The sequence below is a fragment of the Balearica regulorum genome, chromosome 5 (assembly GCF_011004875.1).
Source record: "Balearica regulorum gibbericeps isolate bBalReg1 chromosome 5, bBalReg1.pri, whole genome shotgun sequence".
NCBI classification, from domain to species: Eukaryota; Metazoa; Chordata; class Aves; order Gruiformes; family Gruidae; genus Balearica; species Balearica regulorum.
Genome location: NC_046188.1, coordinates 66,359,476 through 66,380,996, shown reverse-complemented (window position 1 = coordinate 66,380,996; position 21,521 = coordinate 66,359,476). Strand labels below are relative to the sequence as shown.

The 21,521-nt window shown below is 39.6% G+C and overlaps 1 protein-coding gene across 2 annotated transcripts in view; it reads left to right on the top strand.

The window, feature by feature from the left end:
• The window catches only part of NELL1 (neural EGFL like 1), a 291,777-nt gene that overhangs the window by 28,061 nt on the left and 242,195 nt on the right, over nucleotides 1–21,521 (top strand). For both annotated transcript variants that reach the window (XM_075755361.1, XM_075755362.1), the window contains exon 4: nucleotides 13,066–13,236. In XM_075755361.1, coding sequence (XP_075611476.1) covers nucleotides 13,066–13,236 — 171 coding nt within the window. The remainder of the gene's footprint in view (nucleotides 1–13,065; nucleotides 13,237–21,521) is intronic.

Here is a 21,521-nt window from a genome sequence, read left to right as displayed (position 1 = left end):
CATTATGATCAGCGCAATAGCAGAACTTTCAGCTTGATATTGTTTTGATGTTTCTCTAACTGCTCATGTGAGTCTACTCTTTAGCTTTGCATGTGTACTGAAATGGGTGCAGGCCCTTGACATGCTGGGAGCTTTTTTTGAATTGTTGCTCCTACTAAGCTTTTGATAATTATCATGGTTCTGTTCTGATGACATCCATTTTTTTATCAAGCTTTTTTGAACCTTCTCTGTGTCTGTGAAAACAGACAATGCAAAGAGAAGAGTAAGAAATATCATTATGTTTCAGTATGATTAAAACCTATGGGAACAACTATAAGGGTACATTTATTACCTAACGAGTATAGGTTTTGACTATGGAAAAGCCAAGAACTCTTCCCTTATGCACAAAATAGGATTTATTGTAGTTAAGGACATAATGTTTTTTAACTTATCAGCATACCAAAAAGTGGTAAAAATAAAAGTTCAAGACTTCAGAACATGCAGGAGGTCAACACCACCTGAATAAAAGAAGCAGCTGTGTTAGCTGTTGGTACCACAGTTTGTATCTTTGAGAGATGTCTTTTTTGTTGTGCACAGGTTTAACAGTTGACAAATAGGTTTTATTCCATGCCACAAAAAGGTGTGTGTACATGTACACACACACACACATATGCTAATGTGCCAGCATAACTAATTCAAAAGCCAGTTTTGCATTATGTATGTAGTAGAGATGATCACCACAAGGTATAAGTGAAAACTTACAAGGTAGTAATACATAGAATGCTGGGTTTATGTTTAATTTCTCTAGTAAGATTTAGCAGGAGTTTATTTTCCATTAATAGCACGAAACTCTGAAGCTAAGATATGTAGGATATTTTAGAAATAAGTAGGTAAATGGATCTTAAATCTTCACAAATAACAAACAAAGATATAATAGACAAGGTATTAGAAGAAGATGAATACAATTTTCCTTGAAGTCAGTAGTTCAGATATGCTGGTTTGTTATACTAAATGGATATTTCACAACAATTAGAGATTTGCTGTTAATTTGTATCATCATTTGATGGACAGGATTTATACTACAAATATGATAAATACATCTTTGTTAATATTTTATCTTGTTGAATCAGCTTAATGATGGTAAAGACTTTGTTTTCATGATCCAAATGTATTAAAATACAGCTTGGAAAATGGAAAGCTTAATTAACACAGATTAAGTCTAATTGAACTGTCTGATAGTAATGCAGACTGTGTACATAGTTATCTGGAATACAATGGTAAATCTGAAGAGTGTAATTTTTTTTTCCAAATTATAGATAACAAAATGTAATATAGGATGGACAAACATGTTACTTGGGGATGCAGAACGTGGAAACTATTTTCTTTATTGGACAATTATGCTAGCCAGTTCTTCCTAGAAGATCTTTGTGAGCTATTTTGCTCACAACTTTTGACTCTTCAGATTACCGAAACGCTTGGAAAAGGCCATCAAGATATTTAAAATCCCACTCGTGATGAATTTTTATTTCAACAGTGATTCAACACAGTTTCATCCAGAGTTGTCTGCCTGCCTCTTGCCTGCTCTGGCCTTGCGTGGTCCAAAGCCCAAGAACATAAATTAGACGGAGTTAGCATTGTCTTTGTGCTGTTTACTTGCTGGGTTGGAGGTATATTGATGGTTCCTTCTCACTGCTGGCCGAGATCAGCATCTGGAGAAATCTATCAAGGATGTTCAGATACCCAGGCTAGGGTTCTTTGAAATACTGGCTTTCACCAGAGGAGCTAACTGATTTCCTGACTACTCTGAAGCACACTTAAAAGCAACTGGCTGCTGTAATACTTTCTTTTCTTGTTGACGTGAAAATTTGCTCCCCCCTCCTCTGCGCCCCAAAGAAAAAAAAAATTACCCGTAAACTCTTCCAGTACTTTGTCTATAAAACTAGTGAATTACAGTGAGTTGGAAAGGAAAGGATTTGTGTACTTCGGAATGCATTCTAAGAGTTTTGGTGCTTGGAAACAATGGATAAAGCTCCTGGAAAAGAATGGCGAGCATTCTTTTGGTGAGTGGTCACCCTACTGACTAGCTTATAATGCTTTGAAATCATTTACTGCCCAAAATGTCAATAATGACCTTATAATTGCTGGGGATTTTTTGGAGGTAGCCACCGTAGAACCGCTACTCATGGCTAAGCATTGTAGGCCTTAAGGTGTCAGGAAGTATTGAGTCCAGAATGATTTTTCTGCTAATGCGCAAATCCAAACGTCCTCAAATCAGACAAGTAGCACAAGTACGCATCACCTGGGATTCTGGTACTCAAAGGAAAGAAGAGGAAATTCAATCTTTACAGTATGTTACACATAAAGCAGCGCCTGGCCTCTAAGCCGTCATCTGGTCATTACGTGGGAGGTAAGAACTCTGGATCAGGTTTTCTTATCTTTCATCACGCAAAATTCCCTTTGACTTTTTGCAAGTAACCTGCTGGGTATTTACTTGCTCTGTAACAAGCTGCCCTCCAAAGAAAGATTTTCTTCTTAACCATTGGTTTATTTTTGTGGAAAGCAGAGAAATTGGACATTGTAATGCAGAATATGCAAAACTGAACTAGTAAGCAGAGGGGCCGTTACCTATGAATTATCCATAAGAAGTAGGATAATACCCTTATTGACCTTCTCCTCAAGGTTTCCTTCTGTGCATTTTTCAAGGTCCCAGAGTCTTGTGTGCTATTTCCCCACACTGCCTTGCCTTCCCAAAGAAGTCTTTGTTTCTTTTGTTACTCATACTGGTTTGTAAAGAGGCAGGATGAAAAAACTAACTGTTTTGTAAAATGTCGAGTTGCTTATTCTTATTCCTCCCTACTATTTTGTGTGTGTCCTGTGTCTGTCTTCTCTGTTTGCTCTGTGTTTATTAGTAGTAGCTTTCTATCCATGTGTGTCATTCTTTCTGAAGAGTGTTTCAAAATGGGAGATCTCACCATGATAGACCTAGGGAGTGAGTCTTAAGATTAATGTATCTAAGATTTTCTCAGAGGGAGCACTAAAAACTTTATTTTTTTTCTACATTTTCTGAGGTTTGGTGGTTTTTTGTGTGTGTGAGGTTTGTGTGTTGTGGGTTTTTGGGTGGGGTTTTTTTTTTATGCTTATAACCTATGTCTAGAACCTGAACTTCGCAAAATTTATGCCACACCAAATATTTGGAAACTTGTAAACTAGTTGTACTACTATGGTGAAATGGATTTACTGAGTGGAGAATTTGGTCTTTCACTCTGTAACAGCAAGCTGTGCTGATATAAATATTCAGGGGGATTCTGTTAAATGTGTCAGGCTCATAGTGAAAGATTTTTATTCCTAGCAAGTAAGTTTTGGGTGGGGAGGGGAAACGGGCATGGCAGTCTAGTATGTTGTTGAATACTCCCCCCCACCCAGTGACACCACAAACAGCTTCTGAGACTGTTGAGGAATAGATAGAAAGCTGTACGTTCACAAATAACGGTTGAAAGACTGCCAGGCCATAATATGTTTGATTATAAACACAAAAGTGTAACAAGCTAGCTAAATTAAACTCTGAAACCTAATTAATGAAAAGAAACGTATGTAAGTGACTTCTGACCCTAGTTGTAAACCTGAAGGATTGGATTTACTCCATGCTATGTTTTAGATTATTCTCTGCAAGATGTGTATACACATATTGGATTCCAAGATGCCCAGTATTCAAAAAGGGAAGGAAAACCTGCAAATGTATCCATTAACCTTTTTCTTTTAGGGTAAAGGTCACATCTTCATTAATATTTATAGGTAGAATTGCTAAACTGGATAGCTGTACAGAGAATATAAAGATCCAGCCTTACTTCCATCACTCTGAATGAGGTGATGTGAAATATATGAGGCATTTACACACCTTTCCCCGCCCCCCACTGTTGTGCAGCAAGCAGGTGAGCTTTGTTTCTTCCAGAATTTTTTTTCTTCCTTAAAGGTCTTTAGAGATGCAAATGCAAATAGAATTGGGCCCACCTGCTTCTGTGCTTGGGGTTAAAGTATGCAAAAGAGGAAAGCAAGGCAGAATTGTTATTTTCTATACATCTTTCACTGATTTAAGTATTGTGAAAGAGGACTTACTGCTTGAGGAGCTACCTTCCATCTTGTGGCTCCCTGCTGAGAGCAGGTGTTTTATGTACACTAGGCTGACAATGGTTGTCTCTCTGAAGCATTAACATGCTGCTGATAACCAGCTGCTGAAACACATTGATTGGACCTTGTTGGCAATTGGAGCAGAATGGCTGACAGTTTGAAACTCTTTAAAACTGAATTTGGACAGTGCAGAAATGTTGTGGTCAGCCAGGAGCAGGATGTGTGGGTCCCCCAGGAGTCTTCTCCAACATGCTGAGTTATTTTGTTTGCTTGTTTTATGACCCTCTGATATAGGCAAAGCCCCGCAATGTCTCAAACTTAGAGTGAAGGGAACTTTCTGAAAACTACGTCTACTGAATTTGGGCTTGTACTCACACTATTACTCAAACTAGTTATATCAAGGATGTAACTCTCCCAGCTAATAAGATAGATGTTCACAACATTTTATTCATAGATGGTCACTTGCTTGGTTGAACATTAGGCTGGGTGATGTCTCTGGTTTTCGTTTTTTGCTTGCAGTTTAATAAGGGTGCCTGTCTACTTTCCTTGCCCTAGGTACTGCCTTCTGAAAGGGAGGAGGGTCACAGTCCCTGCTCTAATGACTGCTGGCTGTGGAAAGCTGCCAGTGCTCAGGTGGCAGCAGCGAGGGATGGAGGGGAAGGAGTAGTCCTGCAAGGCAGGCAAGACTGAGGGCATCCAGAGAGCAGCAGGGAGCAGACGTGTGGCTGGGCCTTGAGAGAGTGGGAGGGAAAAGATTATTTTGCTAGGAATCTAGCGGAAATGTGTGGCATTTGTCATAACATAAGAAATCACTGAAAAGCTGCTGAATTTGAAAGCAAGATCAGAGGGAAGAACCTTTCTTGTAGGGACACAGCAATTAAGGTAACTTGTTTTCAAATATTGTAGATTGACTCAGGTGGCAGACCTCATTAGTTTAAAAGGCTATGTTATCCTCTTTAGTTTTATTAAAATCTGGTATTTAGGGATTGTGGATTTGGGGATGCCCTGAGTTGAGTTGTTGCTGCAGTGATGAGCGTGAGAGAGGGGGGACCAGGGCTATGCTCTGCTTTGGTTACAGCTCCGCTGGGAGCTCTCTGGTCATACTGGCAGCTCCAGGCTTCTGCGTACCCACAATGATCCCTGAGCTAATGCCAGCTCAGCGTCCCAGGTTAGCCTTAAAAAAAATCAACAGCCCTCATTCAGAAAGTCCTCAGATACAAATGCTTTGTGGACTGCAAATGGTCCACTGGTGCACTGGGGAAACTAACCTTTGGTCAAGGGTTGTAGGTGATGAGCCCTTCAAGGACTACTTCAGACCGTAACTGTGGATTGCGTTCCTTGCTAGAGTTACAGTGATAGTGTGAGTACAAGGTGACCTGGTTTTGGAGGGGCGATATGTAAAGAAATTATTCTTTTCTTTTGTCAGGTTACTTTCCTGTCAGACTAGTTCATTGTGTTGACATGCCTTATCGCAACTGAATGGCTAAATCTGATGCAAAGGATGAGGTGGGAATAAGCAGGCAGGAGAGCGAGGCCATCCCTTTCGGGAGCGGTTACCACTAGCCTGCATCCCTTATTGTGAGACCAACTTCTGCTTTTTGTGAGGGAACAAAATCAAATTTCTCCCATTACTTGGCCACTTCTTGCAGATACCTACCTTTAGTAGAGATGTCTTGGTTCTTGCAGGTGTTTGTGTCTATGTGTGTATCAGGGCATACACATATATATGTGTCGGGTTGGGTTTTTAAATTTTTTTTTGTATGTTTTAGAGGTAGCAGCTAAGGAGTCATGACTTCACGTTACTTCAAATGATAGACTCTTTTCTGTCCTGCTGACCATGCTGGCTCTGAAGCCTGCTAAGATGCAGTACTATTTTTAGCTGCGGTGTGGTATTACCTACTTGGTTTACTATGAACAAGGCAGAGACTAGGTCTTTTACAGGTAGTAGGCAGGTAGCAGCCACAGTGAAGAGATCTTTAGATGTATAAAATGGAAACGAAAATGCTTAAGGTCAATCCTTACAACATATGCCATGAAAATGAGTAGCTGCTTTGTACCAGCTCTGACTCAAGCTGTCTTTTAGCTGGCAGGCAGAAGTTGGAGTTACTTTTTTTCCTGGTATGATCAAAGAAGAAAGTAAATTTGTATGTGGATGACCTTTGCCTGGTTGCAAGTACACATGCATATTTTGAGCATCATAAATGCTTAATGCCTTGCAGCTTGCATGCCCAGCTGCCATGCAGAAGATTGTAGGACAAAAGACAAAATGTTTATTATAGAAAATGTTAGTGTGGGGGTTTTTATTGCTAAAAGTTTCAAGCTAGGCTGATACAACATGATTCCCATTGTCCTCTGAGCGGTCTGAATGGAAAAATAAAGTTGTTTAATTGACTGGATTTAGTTCCTTTTGTTTGAAATGAAAGGATACAAATGTTTGAAAGGATCCTGTTTAGGTAGCCAACAGCTACAAACAGTTCAACAACGAAGTTGAACTTTCAGGCTTTTGCTTGAGAGATTTGTAGGAATTTAATATTAAGTTTTGGCTTATTTTGGATTTGCTCGTGTAGGAGGAATACTTTTGGAATGCAGTAGCTGATGATAAAGTCTTTGTGCAGCATATGGGATTCGGCTTTTGCATTTTCTTTTGTAGAAAGTTAATCTGATTTTTCAGCACGATACCTTCATTGTCACAGATGATCCTTCTTCTATTCACGACACCTTTTGTACTGCCTGATGTCAGTCTGATTTTGCTCACAAGCTTTGATGATATCAGTACATAATCTCTGCCACAGTAGTAAGTCTTTAATGCCACCTAAGCGAGGATTTGCCACGTATGGTTCTGTTGTGCAGCCTCTCAATCTATCCATATTTAAACTAGCTGTAACAAGTAGCTTTGTATGGCTTGTAGGTATGCATATGTAGTGGAGGACTAGATCTGTACACGTGAGCGTGTGAGAGCATTTCTTCAAAATCCAGTGTCTGACAACGCGTAATGCTTCAGAGCTCAGGATCCTACCCTGTCAGTTTATAACTAGGGTAACGAGAACAGTGCCTGTGGAAGCGACTGAAATATTTGCCTTGACAGCTGTAACTTGTTCTAGTTTTGCATCCATAGAGAACCGTGGTGACAACAGCAAGGTGAGTGTTTACTTCTGTTTGAAGTCAGATGCCTCTCTTGTTTCAGAGGCAAACTGCTTTGGCTCTATATGGCTTCATTGGCGATGGACTTGGGCATATGCCTGCCAGCTTATCTGCGGCATAGCGCACCCAGTGCATGCTCTTGGCCTGACTTGCTTTCCACCGGGGAGGGTTAGAACAAGATCTCAGTTTCTTTTATGTGCCTGTCCTGGCTGAGCCGCTTGGCAGCACAACCAAAGAAACAATGTGCTGTGCGTACCGCTGTGCACAGATTCAGTCAGTGGTAAGGAACAGCGAAAGGCCGAAAGTGTAATGATCTGTGATTCATCACAGAATCTCTGTAGAATGAAAATCCCTGAAATCTGTGTGATAATGGATGCAGATTCGTTGACTGTTTGTCTCTGAATACATCAAGAAGTGTTTCTGCAAAGATGCTAAAGCACAGTCTTGCCTGAAGCCATTTTTATCATTAAACATCATTAAATGTTCTGATATTCTGCTTGGCGTGATGCTGTTGTGAAATGAAAAAGCTACGTGCACAACCGTGTCCAAACGGGCAAATTTGTGCCAAAGCTTCCTGACCTTCTAGCTGGTGACATCAAGCGGGCTGGTCTCTGAACTTTCCTTGAATTTGCTTTACTATTTTAAAAAAAAAAAAAAAAAAAGAAATTGTGCCTTGACCAGACTGATAGAACTTTCCAGAAGCTTCTGTTCAATAACAGCCCAATTCTTATTATGGCAGTGATTTTTTTTTTTTCTCTCCAGTAGTTGAGAGACCTAACATCGTAGTGTTGCTGCAGCATGTGCAAGGTGAATGGTGCTTGCATCTTCAAACTCCTGTGGTTTTATGACCTTCTCTCACACAATGTTAAGCAGATGCACAAGTGTTTTGACTAGATGGAAGCCCCAAGTTTGTACATATTTGCAGGGACGCCATCTGTGCCTGCTGCCTTGCCCTGGGACATCTGTTCAGTAGCTCTAAGAGCATCTGCTATAAGTGCTGGTGCTGCTCCTTGAAAGAGGCTGTGGGGCTTCATTTGGCACTTGATCAGGGATGACGGAAGTTGTAAAATCAGAATGATAACTCCACTTTATTTATGTTTGAATGTGATAAAGGGGAAGATTTCCAGAATTTAATGCAAAAAGTAGTTTTGCTTTAGTTCTTAGAGCTCTTATTGGAGCATTTAATCAGTATTGTGCTTACCAGATGGTGCTCTGTCTTCATTGTGGGATATTTTAGTGTCTTGTGATAGGTGTTAACTTTGTAAAGATTGGGGGGGGGGGGGGGCGGGGCGGGGGGAAAAGCTGTGTACACTAAGGATATTCAGAAGGACACGTATCCCAGAGCTCATCTTGAGGTCGTATCTTATTTGTAGTCTGTGAGCCCTCTCTCCTTTGGCCACTTCCACAATCTGACAGCAGTAAAATCTTTGAATGAAATGTGGTCGTGTTTGTCACAGGTTAAGATCACTGCTGTGGCTGATATGATGAATAGCTGAATATGTTTCTTTAACGCAGATGGTAGATTAAGCCAAATCATGTTATAGAAATACTTTGCTTTTTCTGCTTCAGGTGTCTTACATGTTCTTATTTAATGTTGATGATGACTTTTCCAATTTTGTTGGTCATTACATCCACAGCAGCTGTTTCCAATTTACAGTATACTTTTAGGCACCTTTTCCTCCTGATCTGGAAGTGAAATAAGAAGGAGGGAAAAAAAAAAAGCATTAAACATCACTGAGTCAGGCTTTATCCTCTCGTAACAATATTCATGTGTGAGGTACGTAGGGATTGCAAAAGTCAGAAAGAATTGTAAAGCATCTTGAGTGGAATAATATGGTCCTTCTGTAAAGTACATTGCACGATCTTGAAATATCCCAACTTTTTTGATGTGCATAAAATTGATCTGAATTTAGCAACATGTTTTTCTCTTACACATTGGGATTTGAATGAGAGACTGCAGACAGACCTATAAAAGGCATTTGAATTCTATAATTGTATAAAAGAAGCCAGCAGTAGCTTCCATGCTTAGCAAATATGGAAATTCTGGTAGTGGGAAAATTTCAGTCAAGGTCATATTGTATTGCTGTTCCATAAACAGCGAGCTTTCTTAATGCATGTGTTCTGCAAATTTCACCTGTCAAAATGCATGTTACTTTTGATCGTGCCTGTTTAAAAAAATATGAAAAAATAAATCCTCATCGAGAAATAACGAATAAAACAAGAAACCATCACTTGGTGCTAACATGTTGACAAGTAGATTACTGTCTCGCATCTCTCTCTCTTGGAAAAAGTTTTGAGGAGGGTAACCAGGAATGGACTGTAGCAGCCAGTTGACACACAGGTGTCATAAGATGTGATACAGAAGCAGAACTAGTTGTTAACACTCGAGGATCTCCCTTGGGCTTTTGTTATGGATCTCATGGCAACATTGAAAGTTCACTCTTGCCTACTGATGATACATTTATTCAGCCAGTCCCAAATGCTGCAGTCCTTTAAGGAGCCCTGACTCCTTCTGTTTCTATGTTTTCTTCTTCTTGGAAAAATACTGGGAAGTACCTACAAAACACCTGTTAGAGACTAGTTCATTTTCCTGCCTCTTGTGTGGTAGCTTCTGGTAATTTCCCCCCGTTGTTCACCTGTTGGTTTATAGTAGATAAAAACTTGTGCAATGGCATTTCAAATCAAAGGTGAGATAGATATTAAAAAAATCCATTTATTTTCTCTGGCTTTACTAATTATTTTCTCACAGATTGATGATTTCTTGCCTAAGCTTATGTTTTTCAACTTATTTGTCTTCAATTCCGCAATTTGCAGATTAGAATTTGAACACAGAGCAGGTGCATTTATTTCCAGGAGTGAATGGCCTTTATGCCATTGCTTTTGAAGAGGCTTTCCTCCAGAGTCTGGTGGGAGGAGGAAAGAAAAGATGATGTTTGCTATTGAGAAAGCTATTTGCACATGAATTATATTCTGGTAGAGAAAATACAGCTACATCTTCTAAACTGTGAACATGATGAAGTACGTGTGTAGTTGAGATCTTGATGTGAATTTGTGCATCTTCCCCAAAAAAATCAGTGCAAGACTGTTGGCTTACATGGCTTTGCGTTTTTTAAATATTTGAGATAGATATATGTTGGGCTACTCCAGCCAGCTTCCACTGTTGGGATTTTGTTTGTTTACTGACGTATGTCTGAGCATAACTGCTGCTGATTTGCACTTGTGGAAGGGTAGTGAAAAGTAGGTGCAGAATTTGTCTGATGTCATTCTCCCTTCCTGTCACTGAAGAAATAAAATGTGGTGTTTTATTCAGTCCCGTGCCACTTAGCAGTGCATTAGGTGTACATATGTAAAAATCTTAGTACTACCTTTTACAGTAAATTTTAGCTATTCACTTCTGTATTATATAAATTAGTCATGAGATTGACAACGATCTCACTGTGTAAGCAACAAGCTGTTTTAAGTCCTGAAATAACTATTGACACTGAAGCTTGTCAGATGAGAAACTGTTGCTTTGCAATTCCCTATGCTGTTCAAATAATAGAGCAGAGATGTGATTAAGTACAATATCTGACTGACCTTTCCAGGGCTGGACCGTTGCCTTTTTATTAACACAGAAAATATTGTGTAGTAAGCGATTAGCTCTGTGGCTATCGGAGATTATGAAGAATGACTGTAGGAAGCGATGTGCTTCCTGCAACAGGAGCTTGGCTTGCTCTCAGGCTCTTAAGCTTCTATGATCAACCATGTAAAAATATATATATATATATTTATACAAATACTTTGTCTGTGAGAGAGATACTAGAATGTTATGTAGCTCTCCCTCATTTTTTGAAGTTTTATGCCTCGCTGCTGTTTATCTGAACAAGAGGGAAAGAAAGTCTCTTTAATGACTTCCTTTTGTGCTTTGACAGCAGATGGCAATTATGAAACGTTTAACTTTGTAAGTATGACTTCACTGACGGTACTTGTCCTAGTGATTTCCTGGCTTGAAAACACCAGCAGCAGTATGTTCTGTATATTGACTGTGCTCTTACTGAGCATCAAAATAAAATAATAAAAAAAAAAATCCTCTCCAGATTTCTTATGAATGTAATTTAGGTATTTTAATGGGTAGTGGCAATGGTAGTCATTAATCAACGTTCTGCTCTTCTATTTAGAAAACTCCTGTTTGTCTGCCCTTCTTGTGTCTTTATGTACATGAAGCAGTCAACTCCACCACCACACCAGCCTTTCTTGTGTTTCATGCTTTGTACTGCATTTATTTTATTTGTATGCATGCCTGCTGTGTTTTCATTCTGTTTTAGTTTTGCCTTTATCTGCCTGTGACTGTTTTTACTCTGTCACTTGAGTCTTTGATTCGGGTGACCCGATAATGCTCGTATGTTGCATGAAAAATGTAATGGCAAGACATTGGCAGGATGGAGGAGGGCTTGAGTTTCTCTTTTGGTCAAGATTTATTGGCTTGATGTTCCCCTTCCCAGTGTGTTGCGATCTTTTGCACAGATTCCCAGCTAGTGTTTTATCTCATAAGTAAGTTGCTCCCAAAGAACTCTGTTTTTCCATTTTTTTTATGTTCTAAAAAGCCTCCAATTCACTGGTAAGAGCCATTCTTGATGAAGTACGTGCACCTCGTGTAACACTTGTGCACACTGGCTATTAAGGTCTGCGTACAGCCAAGCAATGTAAAAGGCTTGTGCAAAAATGAAAATCGATGCCTGGATATTTAATTTTTATGTGTTGCATTTATTTTTTGGAAGTGGATTTTATTACTGTAATTTTTTTTGTTTTAATTTTTTTTTTACCTCAAACTAGCACTCATCTTTCAACTGCCACATGAAATTGCTGTTGTGCACTAGGGAAAAACATACCGCTGTGGAGGTAGACGCAAATAGGGACTAGCTGGACACCCTGACATCTCCACCTAGTTGTAGAGGTATTTCTACTATAAAAGGAGATCTGCATCTCCTTCTTTCTATATCCAGAGAGCCTTGATTTGATATGCTGTGAATACTCTGTGTGATCTGAGGTCCAAGAGAAGGCTTTACTATTTACACTGTCAATGGGCTACCACCTATAAGGGCTAAATTCACTCGAGAAAAAGAATTGACTCCCCCCGCCGGTGTGAAGACAGTGAATAGCCGTACTTTGTTAGCTCTCCTATGATTGTTTTCTGGTGACAACTGTCTGGAGGTTTGGATTGTGTATGCCAGGTGTTGAGACACCCAATCTAGGCAGGAGGTTTGGTTCCCTTGTAAAGCTGAACAATTACGGCTGTAACAATACAAGTCAGAAAAGGAGTTAAGCACAATTGCATGTAGGGGAGTCCTAAAAGTAAACAGTTTTTAAAAAAGTGGATTTGCAAATAGTAAATACAAATTTAATGATCACCTGGTGCTTTCTTATCCTGATGGCTTTTTGTTTGTTCATTGGTAATGATATGTACAGTTCTTTATTTTTGCATTTTCTACAAATCCTGGGTTCGCACAAAACATTTTGGCGAAAAGGATCATTTTCTTATAGTTTAACCTGTTCTATGGGTAAAAAGCGGACTTCAATTTCCAGGGCTATCAAATGGTGATTTAAACACAAGCTGGTTTTGCGTAAATGGTATTGCTGTTTTTGTGATGCACTGAATGTACAGCCTTGTCTCTACCTTTTTTAAAAAATGCACTAGTAGCTAATCCATGCTGAGTAACCTCTGTAGACTGTGACCTTCCATGTGGTGTTTGCTTAAAGAAGTCTATGAATTAAGAAGAAAGTGACAGAAGCAATGAATAAACAAAAAGATGGAACTCATTCTTCTTCATCTTTTAAATACAGCTATTTTGAACTGGAGAGCAGTGGCCTACGGGATGAGATTAGATATCACTACAGGTTTAATGGGAAGTCAAGAACAGAGGTTTTCCCGTACCGTCTGGCAGATGGACAGTGGCATAAGATTGCCGTGTCACTTAGTGCATCCCACCTTCTGCTCCACGTGGACTGCAACAGGTAAGAAAATCTGTTCAGTAATTTATGTTTCTTTAAAAAAATACACTCTACTTACAGGAATAAAATTGGAAAAGGATTTTTTTTTTTAAATATTTAATTTAAAAACCGCGCAGTAAACTGCCCTGGGATAACAAAAGGAAAACAAAGCATTAAAATGAAACAATTCATTGTGATTATGAACAAGTGTGGAAAAGGTTGATTGCTGACTGGGGAGTATTAAATGCATCTCTGTAGTTTAGGCACTAGTTGATGTTATGTTTGACTGTGATTGCATTTAACTGTGATAGATTGGTGTGCAGTCTGTTATGTTCCGAACTGCTTCATTCAGCATACGTGAAAATTTGAAGAATGAATAGATGTGTCAGAGGCATTTTAATTTTTATCTTGCATCATCAAGCAATGCACTTTTTACTGATTTTTCCACCCGCTGCCCCACTTGGAAACTTCTGAGAAACCTGGAAGCTTCTTTTTGCATGTCTAGAAATGGCACTTTTTATTTTCTGAAGGGTATTCTGTCTGTCAGTGCACTTTTTTCCCTTTAGAAGTTGTGAAGACTGCAAGATGGCAGATTGTCAGGATTTCAAGGAATAAAAAGCAGCAAACCTAGAATCTCTCTTCCCTAGAATCTCTCTTCCCTTGGGACTTGATCTCACAATGTATTGAAGACTTTGGCTTTTGCTAACTTAGTGGTTGATGAGGAAACTCAGAAAACTTGAAATTGGGACCTTCAAAATAGTCTTGGAAATGAGGAAAATGAACCACTATTTTTGTGTCTTCTTGCACTGAAATTAATATGAAAACATTCTTTGTCTTCAGTGAGAAGATTGGTATATGCATTTTGGAATTATGGCACTTAAGTGGATAGGGTAATGGTAGCAGATATTTCTTTCTTAAGTCTTCATTTCGTTCAGGTGGGCAGAACAAAGTTTTGTGAGTATTATGGCAGTATGCGGTTATTGAAACATTTGAAAAAGTTTTAATTTTTACCAAAGTAATTATGAGATAGTGTTTTGAGAAGAAAGTAACAACCATTTTCTGCAACTGCATTAACTACTGACAGTAAAAATCTAATCTGAAGGAAGGTTGCTTATTGAATCCTTTCATTTGGACCCTAGAAGCAATTAAAGGCTTAGAGCAATTTTAATTTCATTGAGGTGTGAAGTCTACAATTTGTGAAGAACATCTTCATTTCAGTTGTCTGATTTATTTATCTTACCATTATTTGTTTATCTGTTATATTATTTCTTTGCCTACCACAGTATGCTTTTTTGTTTGTTTATTGGCATACTGGGTTTTGGGACAGGTTCTTCATTATCTCCTAGGATCTTTTTTTTTTTTTTTTTTTTTGTGAACAGCAACTGTGGTTTAGGAAGACTCTTTCTGGCAGATTGTTTAACTGGCTGCCTTCTTCCACACAATGTGAAAGCAAGACAAGGCAAAACGCCTCTCTGGTGCAGAAGTCTGTCCAGAGATGAGAGAGCTGCCCAGAGCCATGGTTGTGACCTGATTTTCTTTACAGCAACAGGCAGCAATAGATAAATACACTTATGGAATGACTTGTGCTGTCATATGAGGTAATAAATGTGTATAGCTGTCTCTGTCAGGTAGCCCTAAACAGGGCTGATCCATCTAAGTGTCCCTTAAGGTAGTACATCTCAAGGCTGCTCCCAGCATAAATCCATACCTAAATGCCTCTATTTGGGTGCGTATTTGTGGTATTTTATGACAACTCCTGTGGAAAAGTAATTCAAATAGTTTTGAAAGCATGACTTGAGGGCAGATCACAGTAGAAGTTTACATGGAAAGAAAAAAAAAGTCTTTAAGTTCCTCATTCGGCTATAGCATCTCTGTTCAGTTAATTAGAGAATGTTGTGAATGTTGATGTTATAGTTTCCTTTATTATATCTTAACTCCCTACATCTTTGCACTCAGAAGAGGAGTCAGCATCTTGTTCACCTTTGCACCAGCTTTTCCTGATGACACTGCAATGAATGTCAAAACATGTGAAAATAAAGAGCAAGCCAGTGAAGGGTACTTCTGAGCACTACTGAAAATTCTAAGCCTTCCTCATGTTAGTGTTAGGAAATCTGCAGCTGAAAGTAGGCACAGAATCCAGTGTTAAGAGTCATGTAAATGTCACTATTTTAGGCCGGTGTGGTGTTGCTGGCTCTCAGCAGAGTTCAGGATGCCTAATGAGGAGTGACACTTCTGCAGACTTAATTGAACAAGTCAGTCACAGGGGAAGAGGATACGACTGCAGTCAATAGATCCACCTGTCCCACCTCCTGCAGAGATCTGCTGTCATCAGAACAAGAATTTAACTTGAAGTGTATTTATCTAGTTAAAGAAGTTCTATTTTTTTTCTTATTGTTTTCTCCCCTGTAAAAACAAAGCAAAAAGGAAAAAAAATGACCAGCAAAATGAATCCCTTCGATTCCTACTGGATTTCTTTAAGGGGGTTGCAACACTGCTTCCTTACAGATATGCATTTTATGAATTATAAATTTGTATAAATGCATTGCTCCTTTTGTTTAGGGTTACGGTAATATGTTATCAATTTGGAAGGCTATTCTGAGTGATTTGTGAATGCAGTGCTATTACAATTAACCTGTATCCGAGAGCGCATTGAAAGTGTTTGCATTGGGAAAAAATATCCAGCCACAACCTAATTTTGCTACAGGATTTGTATTGATACCCAAAGCTAGTCTCTGGCTTCCAAAAACTGCAGTGGATGAGAAAGCATTGGAGAAGAAACTTTTAATTTGTAAACAGATAGTTGAATCTACTTTTATTCTTCCCAACCTTATCACCCACGTTACTCTGATTCGTAAAATTGCTTTGACATTTGGTGCTTGATTGTCTTTTGGATTCAATTCAAAGTTGACTCTGTTTTTCAGACCTGGATAGGTTAGGGAAAAGTACTTGAGAACTAGTAAAAGCCTTTAGTGCTTTTAAGAGTCATCTTTAAAACAGTGTAATTGCCTCTGTTCTAATGAGAGGTAATACGGTGGAGGAGGCATACGTATGAAAGGAGGTATATTTGCCCAAGTACGTGGCCTTTTGAAATCAGCTCCTGCTGCATCTTACTCGCTCCTTTTGCTGCTCTTTGAGCACAAGGAGTGAGAATTGTAGCTAAGTTTGATGCTGGAGCTTGGAGCTGCTGACACAGGGAGAGACAGTAGAGTCCTGATTAAAAACCTGTTAAATGTCACTGGACTCTTCTCATTGACTTGGAGAACCTTTGTGCTGAGTCTAGGCAGTAACCTCTAGCCAGGGTCACATCTCAGACAACTGGCATAATAAGCATCGGCTGTCCTTGCTAACGTGCTTTTAACATTCCAGTAAGGTTCTGAAAGCTTAGAAAAATGAAAAGACTGTATTAATTATGAATGTACAACTGACGCACAAGTAAAACCTGTGCTGAAAGTAACATGGAAATTAAATACGCTGCTGTTTTTTCCTCCCATCTCCAATGCTGAGCCCACTAGTGGTGAACAAGTCTTGTTTCAAAATAGTGGTTATGTGTAGGATCTGTGCTCCCCTACTCCAGGGAAAAGGGAATTGTCAGGGGCTTTCTGGTGAGTGTTTAGGTTAAACTAGAGCAACTGTCATTGTCAGCAGGTTCTTAAATAACCTGTGGCACTAAAGGGTCAATATATAACGAAATAAACTCTGCCATGCGCCTTCCCAAATTTGGCTTCTTAGGGAAGCAGAGGTAAAGGATCCCGCTGTTCGTACCTATGTTGTCAGGAGATTTGCGACCCCAGGAGACTGTCATAGGCCTACAAAGGCTGGCGTTTGTCTTCACTGGGAATTAGTTTCAGCTGTAGAGTCTGTCGTGTTGCCCGTGGTACCTGACTGTCCACAGTGATGCTTGTGCCCTACAACAGTAACTACACAGAAAAAAGTTACATTTAATAGTGTTAAGACAAGAGTGAGGGAGTAGCACGGAGCCTACAATTTAAGAAGTGGTAGGTACAGTATCAAAATGTATTTACTGACAATTTAAGAAATACAAATTCCAAATTGTTCTCAGTGTCTATAATTAATCTGGGGAGCTAAGCTTGGAAGGCTACTTGCTGTATGTTTTTTATTGTTTTATTTCTCATGAACCATATTGCTACAAAGGTACTCACCTGTTCAGACAGTATCAGTATTCCTGTACTTGAACTCTCTCTGTGGGTGTAGAAGGGAGAAAGGCACTTTGCTGCAAAAATTAATGCTTTCCAGTGAAAATATGTGCTGGAGTGCCTTTTACTATGAACACAGCCTGTGGTTTTGATGGATACTCTTAGCTGTTTGATGGAGGGGGTTGGTAAGACCGTAAGAGAATAGATTATAAAACTGGAGCAGGCTAGGAAGTAGTCTCCAACTGAAAAAACATGTTGTCTGCTTCTTTTATGTTTCTCCTGATAGAACAGAGCATTAGGGAATAAAAAATGTATGAGCAGTGAGAACTTTTTAATTGAAAAAATAAATAAATTAAAGCAACGTAATCTAAATATGGGAATCCAAGACCTCTGAGTTCTTATAAATAAGATATTCTGGCTGCCAACCTGAGGTTTTCAACTTATCTAAACAAAGTTCTATGACTTTAATTAAAATGTAATAAATTTAAAGAAGGTTAAGGGATGTATTTAAAAAGAGGGATTCACTGCTTTACTTACTGTAAAACACTTTCTCTTGAGAGAGAAGATGGCGTGGTGGTGGTAGTGTTATACAGCTAGGTAATTTAGTCTCAACACTTGCATATGATTTTGTGACCTAGATTGCTTCTCCACTCTTTAAGCTCTAGCAGAAGCTGTCAGAGAAATGTTTACTTGGGTAGAGCGCTATAATTGTGCGTTACAGGTGCACCCAACTTCAGATCTCCGGTATTATGGATTGGAAGTTAATTTTCACCTACCGATTGTCCTTTTTGTTTGACAGAAAGGCTAGAAACTTTTCAGCATGAGAGAGATCTCCAGCTGGCATATCACGTCAGCTGCTGTCAGGTCTGTATCATTACAGTAATTGTAGTTAAACTGCAAGGAAATATTCAGGATGCATTCAGCATTAGTTAAGAAAAGATTTGTTTTATTTTTTTAAAGAAGTTTTTTAATAGCCAGGGATTTTCGTCAAATGGATAACACACCAACAGAATGGTAGTGTGAGCGTGATCGAAGACTGAATGGTGATGTCTTAACCCATTCCCTAATTATGATGGAAATTTATTTTTTTTCATCCTAGATGAATCAGTTGAAGTTTTTTTGTATACTGCATTGATAGAATTGGGAGAAAGCCATGAGTATTTATGAAAGTGCTGAAAAAGTACTATAGAAAACAAATTATAACAATCGATACCTGTGCCAGGCTGTCTTGGATCGTTGACCACCCCTAAAAGGCAGCAACCACTTATAACCAGCATAAAAACCTGGGGTGCTGAGCTGCAGCAGAGAGTCCTCGCACAGCTCCTGCTCAGAGTGGAGCAGGCATCTGCTGGGGGTTTGGTTAAGGGTCTGAATGGGAGCTTGTGGTGCTCTGCTGAGTTTTAGGGATCTGTGGAGCCAGAGTTTGGTAGCTGCAAAGCCCAACTGCTGCTGAATAGAGACTTAAGAGTGGTGTGGGTGTTTTTGTTTGATGTTTGGTTTGGGTTTTTTTTTTTAAATTTAGAACAGGAGACTTGCGGTGCTTTCCAGTGAATTGTAGATGTTGATAGACAGGTTGATGACTTCAACAGAGCAGGAATAATGTGTTATGCTTTACCATTGGCATCTTGCATTCATCGTGTTTTTATGCTATGGGTGTGTCAGAGAGAGAGGATGGATAATGATAGAGGAAGTAATCTTAAATCAAGACTGGCAAGCTTCAAATGATTTAGTCATTTCCTAAAGTGTGTGAACAGGTGTATTATCCCATTCTCACATATTTTTTGCATTGGTCCAATATACATGTAGGGGTTTTTTTTTGTCAAAGCAATAAACCCATAAATTGAGGTGATTTACTTACAAGAGTAGTCTCTGAAAATTTAGCCTGCATAGTTTGAAATGCATCTAGATATTTGTTTTTGTGGAAATTTTTCAGGGGAAGTCTCCTGTTGCTTGGTTCTATTTTCTTTTCATTTGTTGGAGTGCTGAATGGGGGTCATATAGACAGAGAGGCGATCATGGTAATTTGAGAATCAACCAGATAGAGCAAATGTTTTGGGTTTTTTTTTTTTCCTTTCAGATTATAAAAACAATTATCTTGCTCCAGCCAGACAGATTAACTGAGATCCAAAATATAAATGAACTCTTCTGTTTGAAGTGGTTAGCTAAACTCTGGAGTTTAGAACTGGAAGTCATACAGGGTAATACTGGAGCTGAATTGAAAAAGTGTGGTATAACTTTAGTTAAACACTTTTATAAAAGTATTGGACCTTTGCCAGAGAGCAGATGAGAACCCCTCTGAACTATTCAGGAGCTGACCTCAGATATTAGTCTCCATAAAGCAAATAGTTCAGTGTCTTTCCAAATGATCTGAAACCTCCTGGATGCTGTGGGGTGCGAGAGGGCAACAGAGCAAACAGGACTGAGACTGCTGAAGTCTGTGAAACCAGTGCAGTTTTATGAAGAGGTTTAGCCTTTGTTTGACAATTTAGAACAGCAATAATTCCCAAAAGGTAATTCTTTTTAGAAATCCAGTCTTGTCAAAATTGTCAAGTTGACTGCAGGGAGGTGGAGATTGCATTTATTACTATCCAAAACCTGACAGTCTCATCATTGTACCACTTGGGGACAGAGTAAACTAACACCACTCTTAATGGCAGACAGTGGTGCAGAAGCAGTCGTGTTTGTTCCTTGGCTGTGGAGAGCTAGGGCATGTGTGGTGCTCAGAGGTGTAAGGTGTCAAGGCTTGGAAACACCGTGAGTTGTGGCTGTCGTGGTTCTGGGGTGTTAGGTGGTGTCACAGATCTTGCTGCAGCAGCAGTGTGGTGTCCTCTCTCACTTCATGTGTCACGCAGAGCCACTTGGCATAGTTACAGACTTACCTGTGTGTGGGAGAGCTCTGTCCAGGCCTCCGTTATGTTTGAATGGTCCTGCAGTGTGTGAGGGGGGCAAGTTGGCTCAGTACTGAGCGTGGGAACATCTGAGTTTCTGGTTCTGTGCTGTGGGTGAGAGGTGCTTTGCAAATATGCTAATTGAGACAATGGCAAAGGCAGTCCAGTCTCATGTTTCAGAAGGTGAAGTTTTAAAAAAAAAACCAACAAAAAAACCCCCCAATAAACCCAGATACTGGCCACTGCTACTAGTGAAGGTGAGGTTTTGGGGTTTTATTTTTTTTTTTAATTTTTTTTTTTTACATAAATAATCAGGTATTGGCCACTGCTTTTAGTTTACATATTGCAATGATGTGAAGAACCATTATTGAGATCTGTATTACTGATGTAATGATATATCAAAGGAGCACCAAGGTGAAAGCTGAATCTTTCTGTGTCACGCCAGCCCCTTACCTTAAACTCAACTGAAAGATGCGCTGTGCAGTATCCCTGGGGTGAAATCCTAGCCCCAGTGAAGTCTGCAGTGAAAACTCACATTGACTTCAACTGAGCCATGCTTTCACCTCCCCAGTGTCTCAGATGTTGTGAGAAATGAGCTCCAAACCTGAGTGCTGTCCCTGGAGGGTGCTTTTCTATCTGTCTGCCTGGCAGTTTCCATCAAAACTTAATTTTAGAACCAATATAATGGCTTGTTCTATGTTTACTGTGTGTTTCATACACCTTCTCAGTCATGGCCAATTAGTTATTATGGAGAGAGTGCAATATTATGTTTCAAACCACCAAGGCTAAACCAGGCAGTTGAAAAATACCATGGGAAAATGGAGATGTGGGTTATCTGATGAGGCTGTGGTAAGAACTGAGGAACGTGGAATGAGTCTGCCCTCCCTGGGCTTACAGAGACAGCGGCTAATGGGGAGAAGTGGCAGGTCTGGGGAGAGCTGAGTGCCATTGCACGGTGCTGAGGCAACACTCGTGGGAGTACTCTGGCGGGAGCGTGGCAGGAAAGGCAAGGTGATAACGAGCGAAGCCTGTGGTCCTCAGCCTGCGGTTACCTTCAGTCATGAAAGGAAATTGGCTCTGGAATATGGATGAGATTATTTTATGATTACACACATCATTTGGTGATGACATGAACCCCTTGATGAGATGATCCTGTGACAAGACACACTGTAAGGCAATTAACTTCTCAGCAGATGGTTTTTTGGAGGGGGGGAAAGAAGCTGTTTAGTAGAAAGGTTGCTTGTGTCTGGCTTCGTTTTGAAAAAAA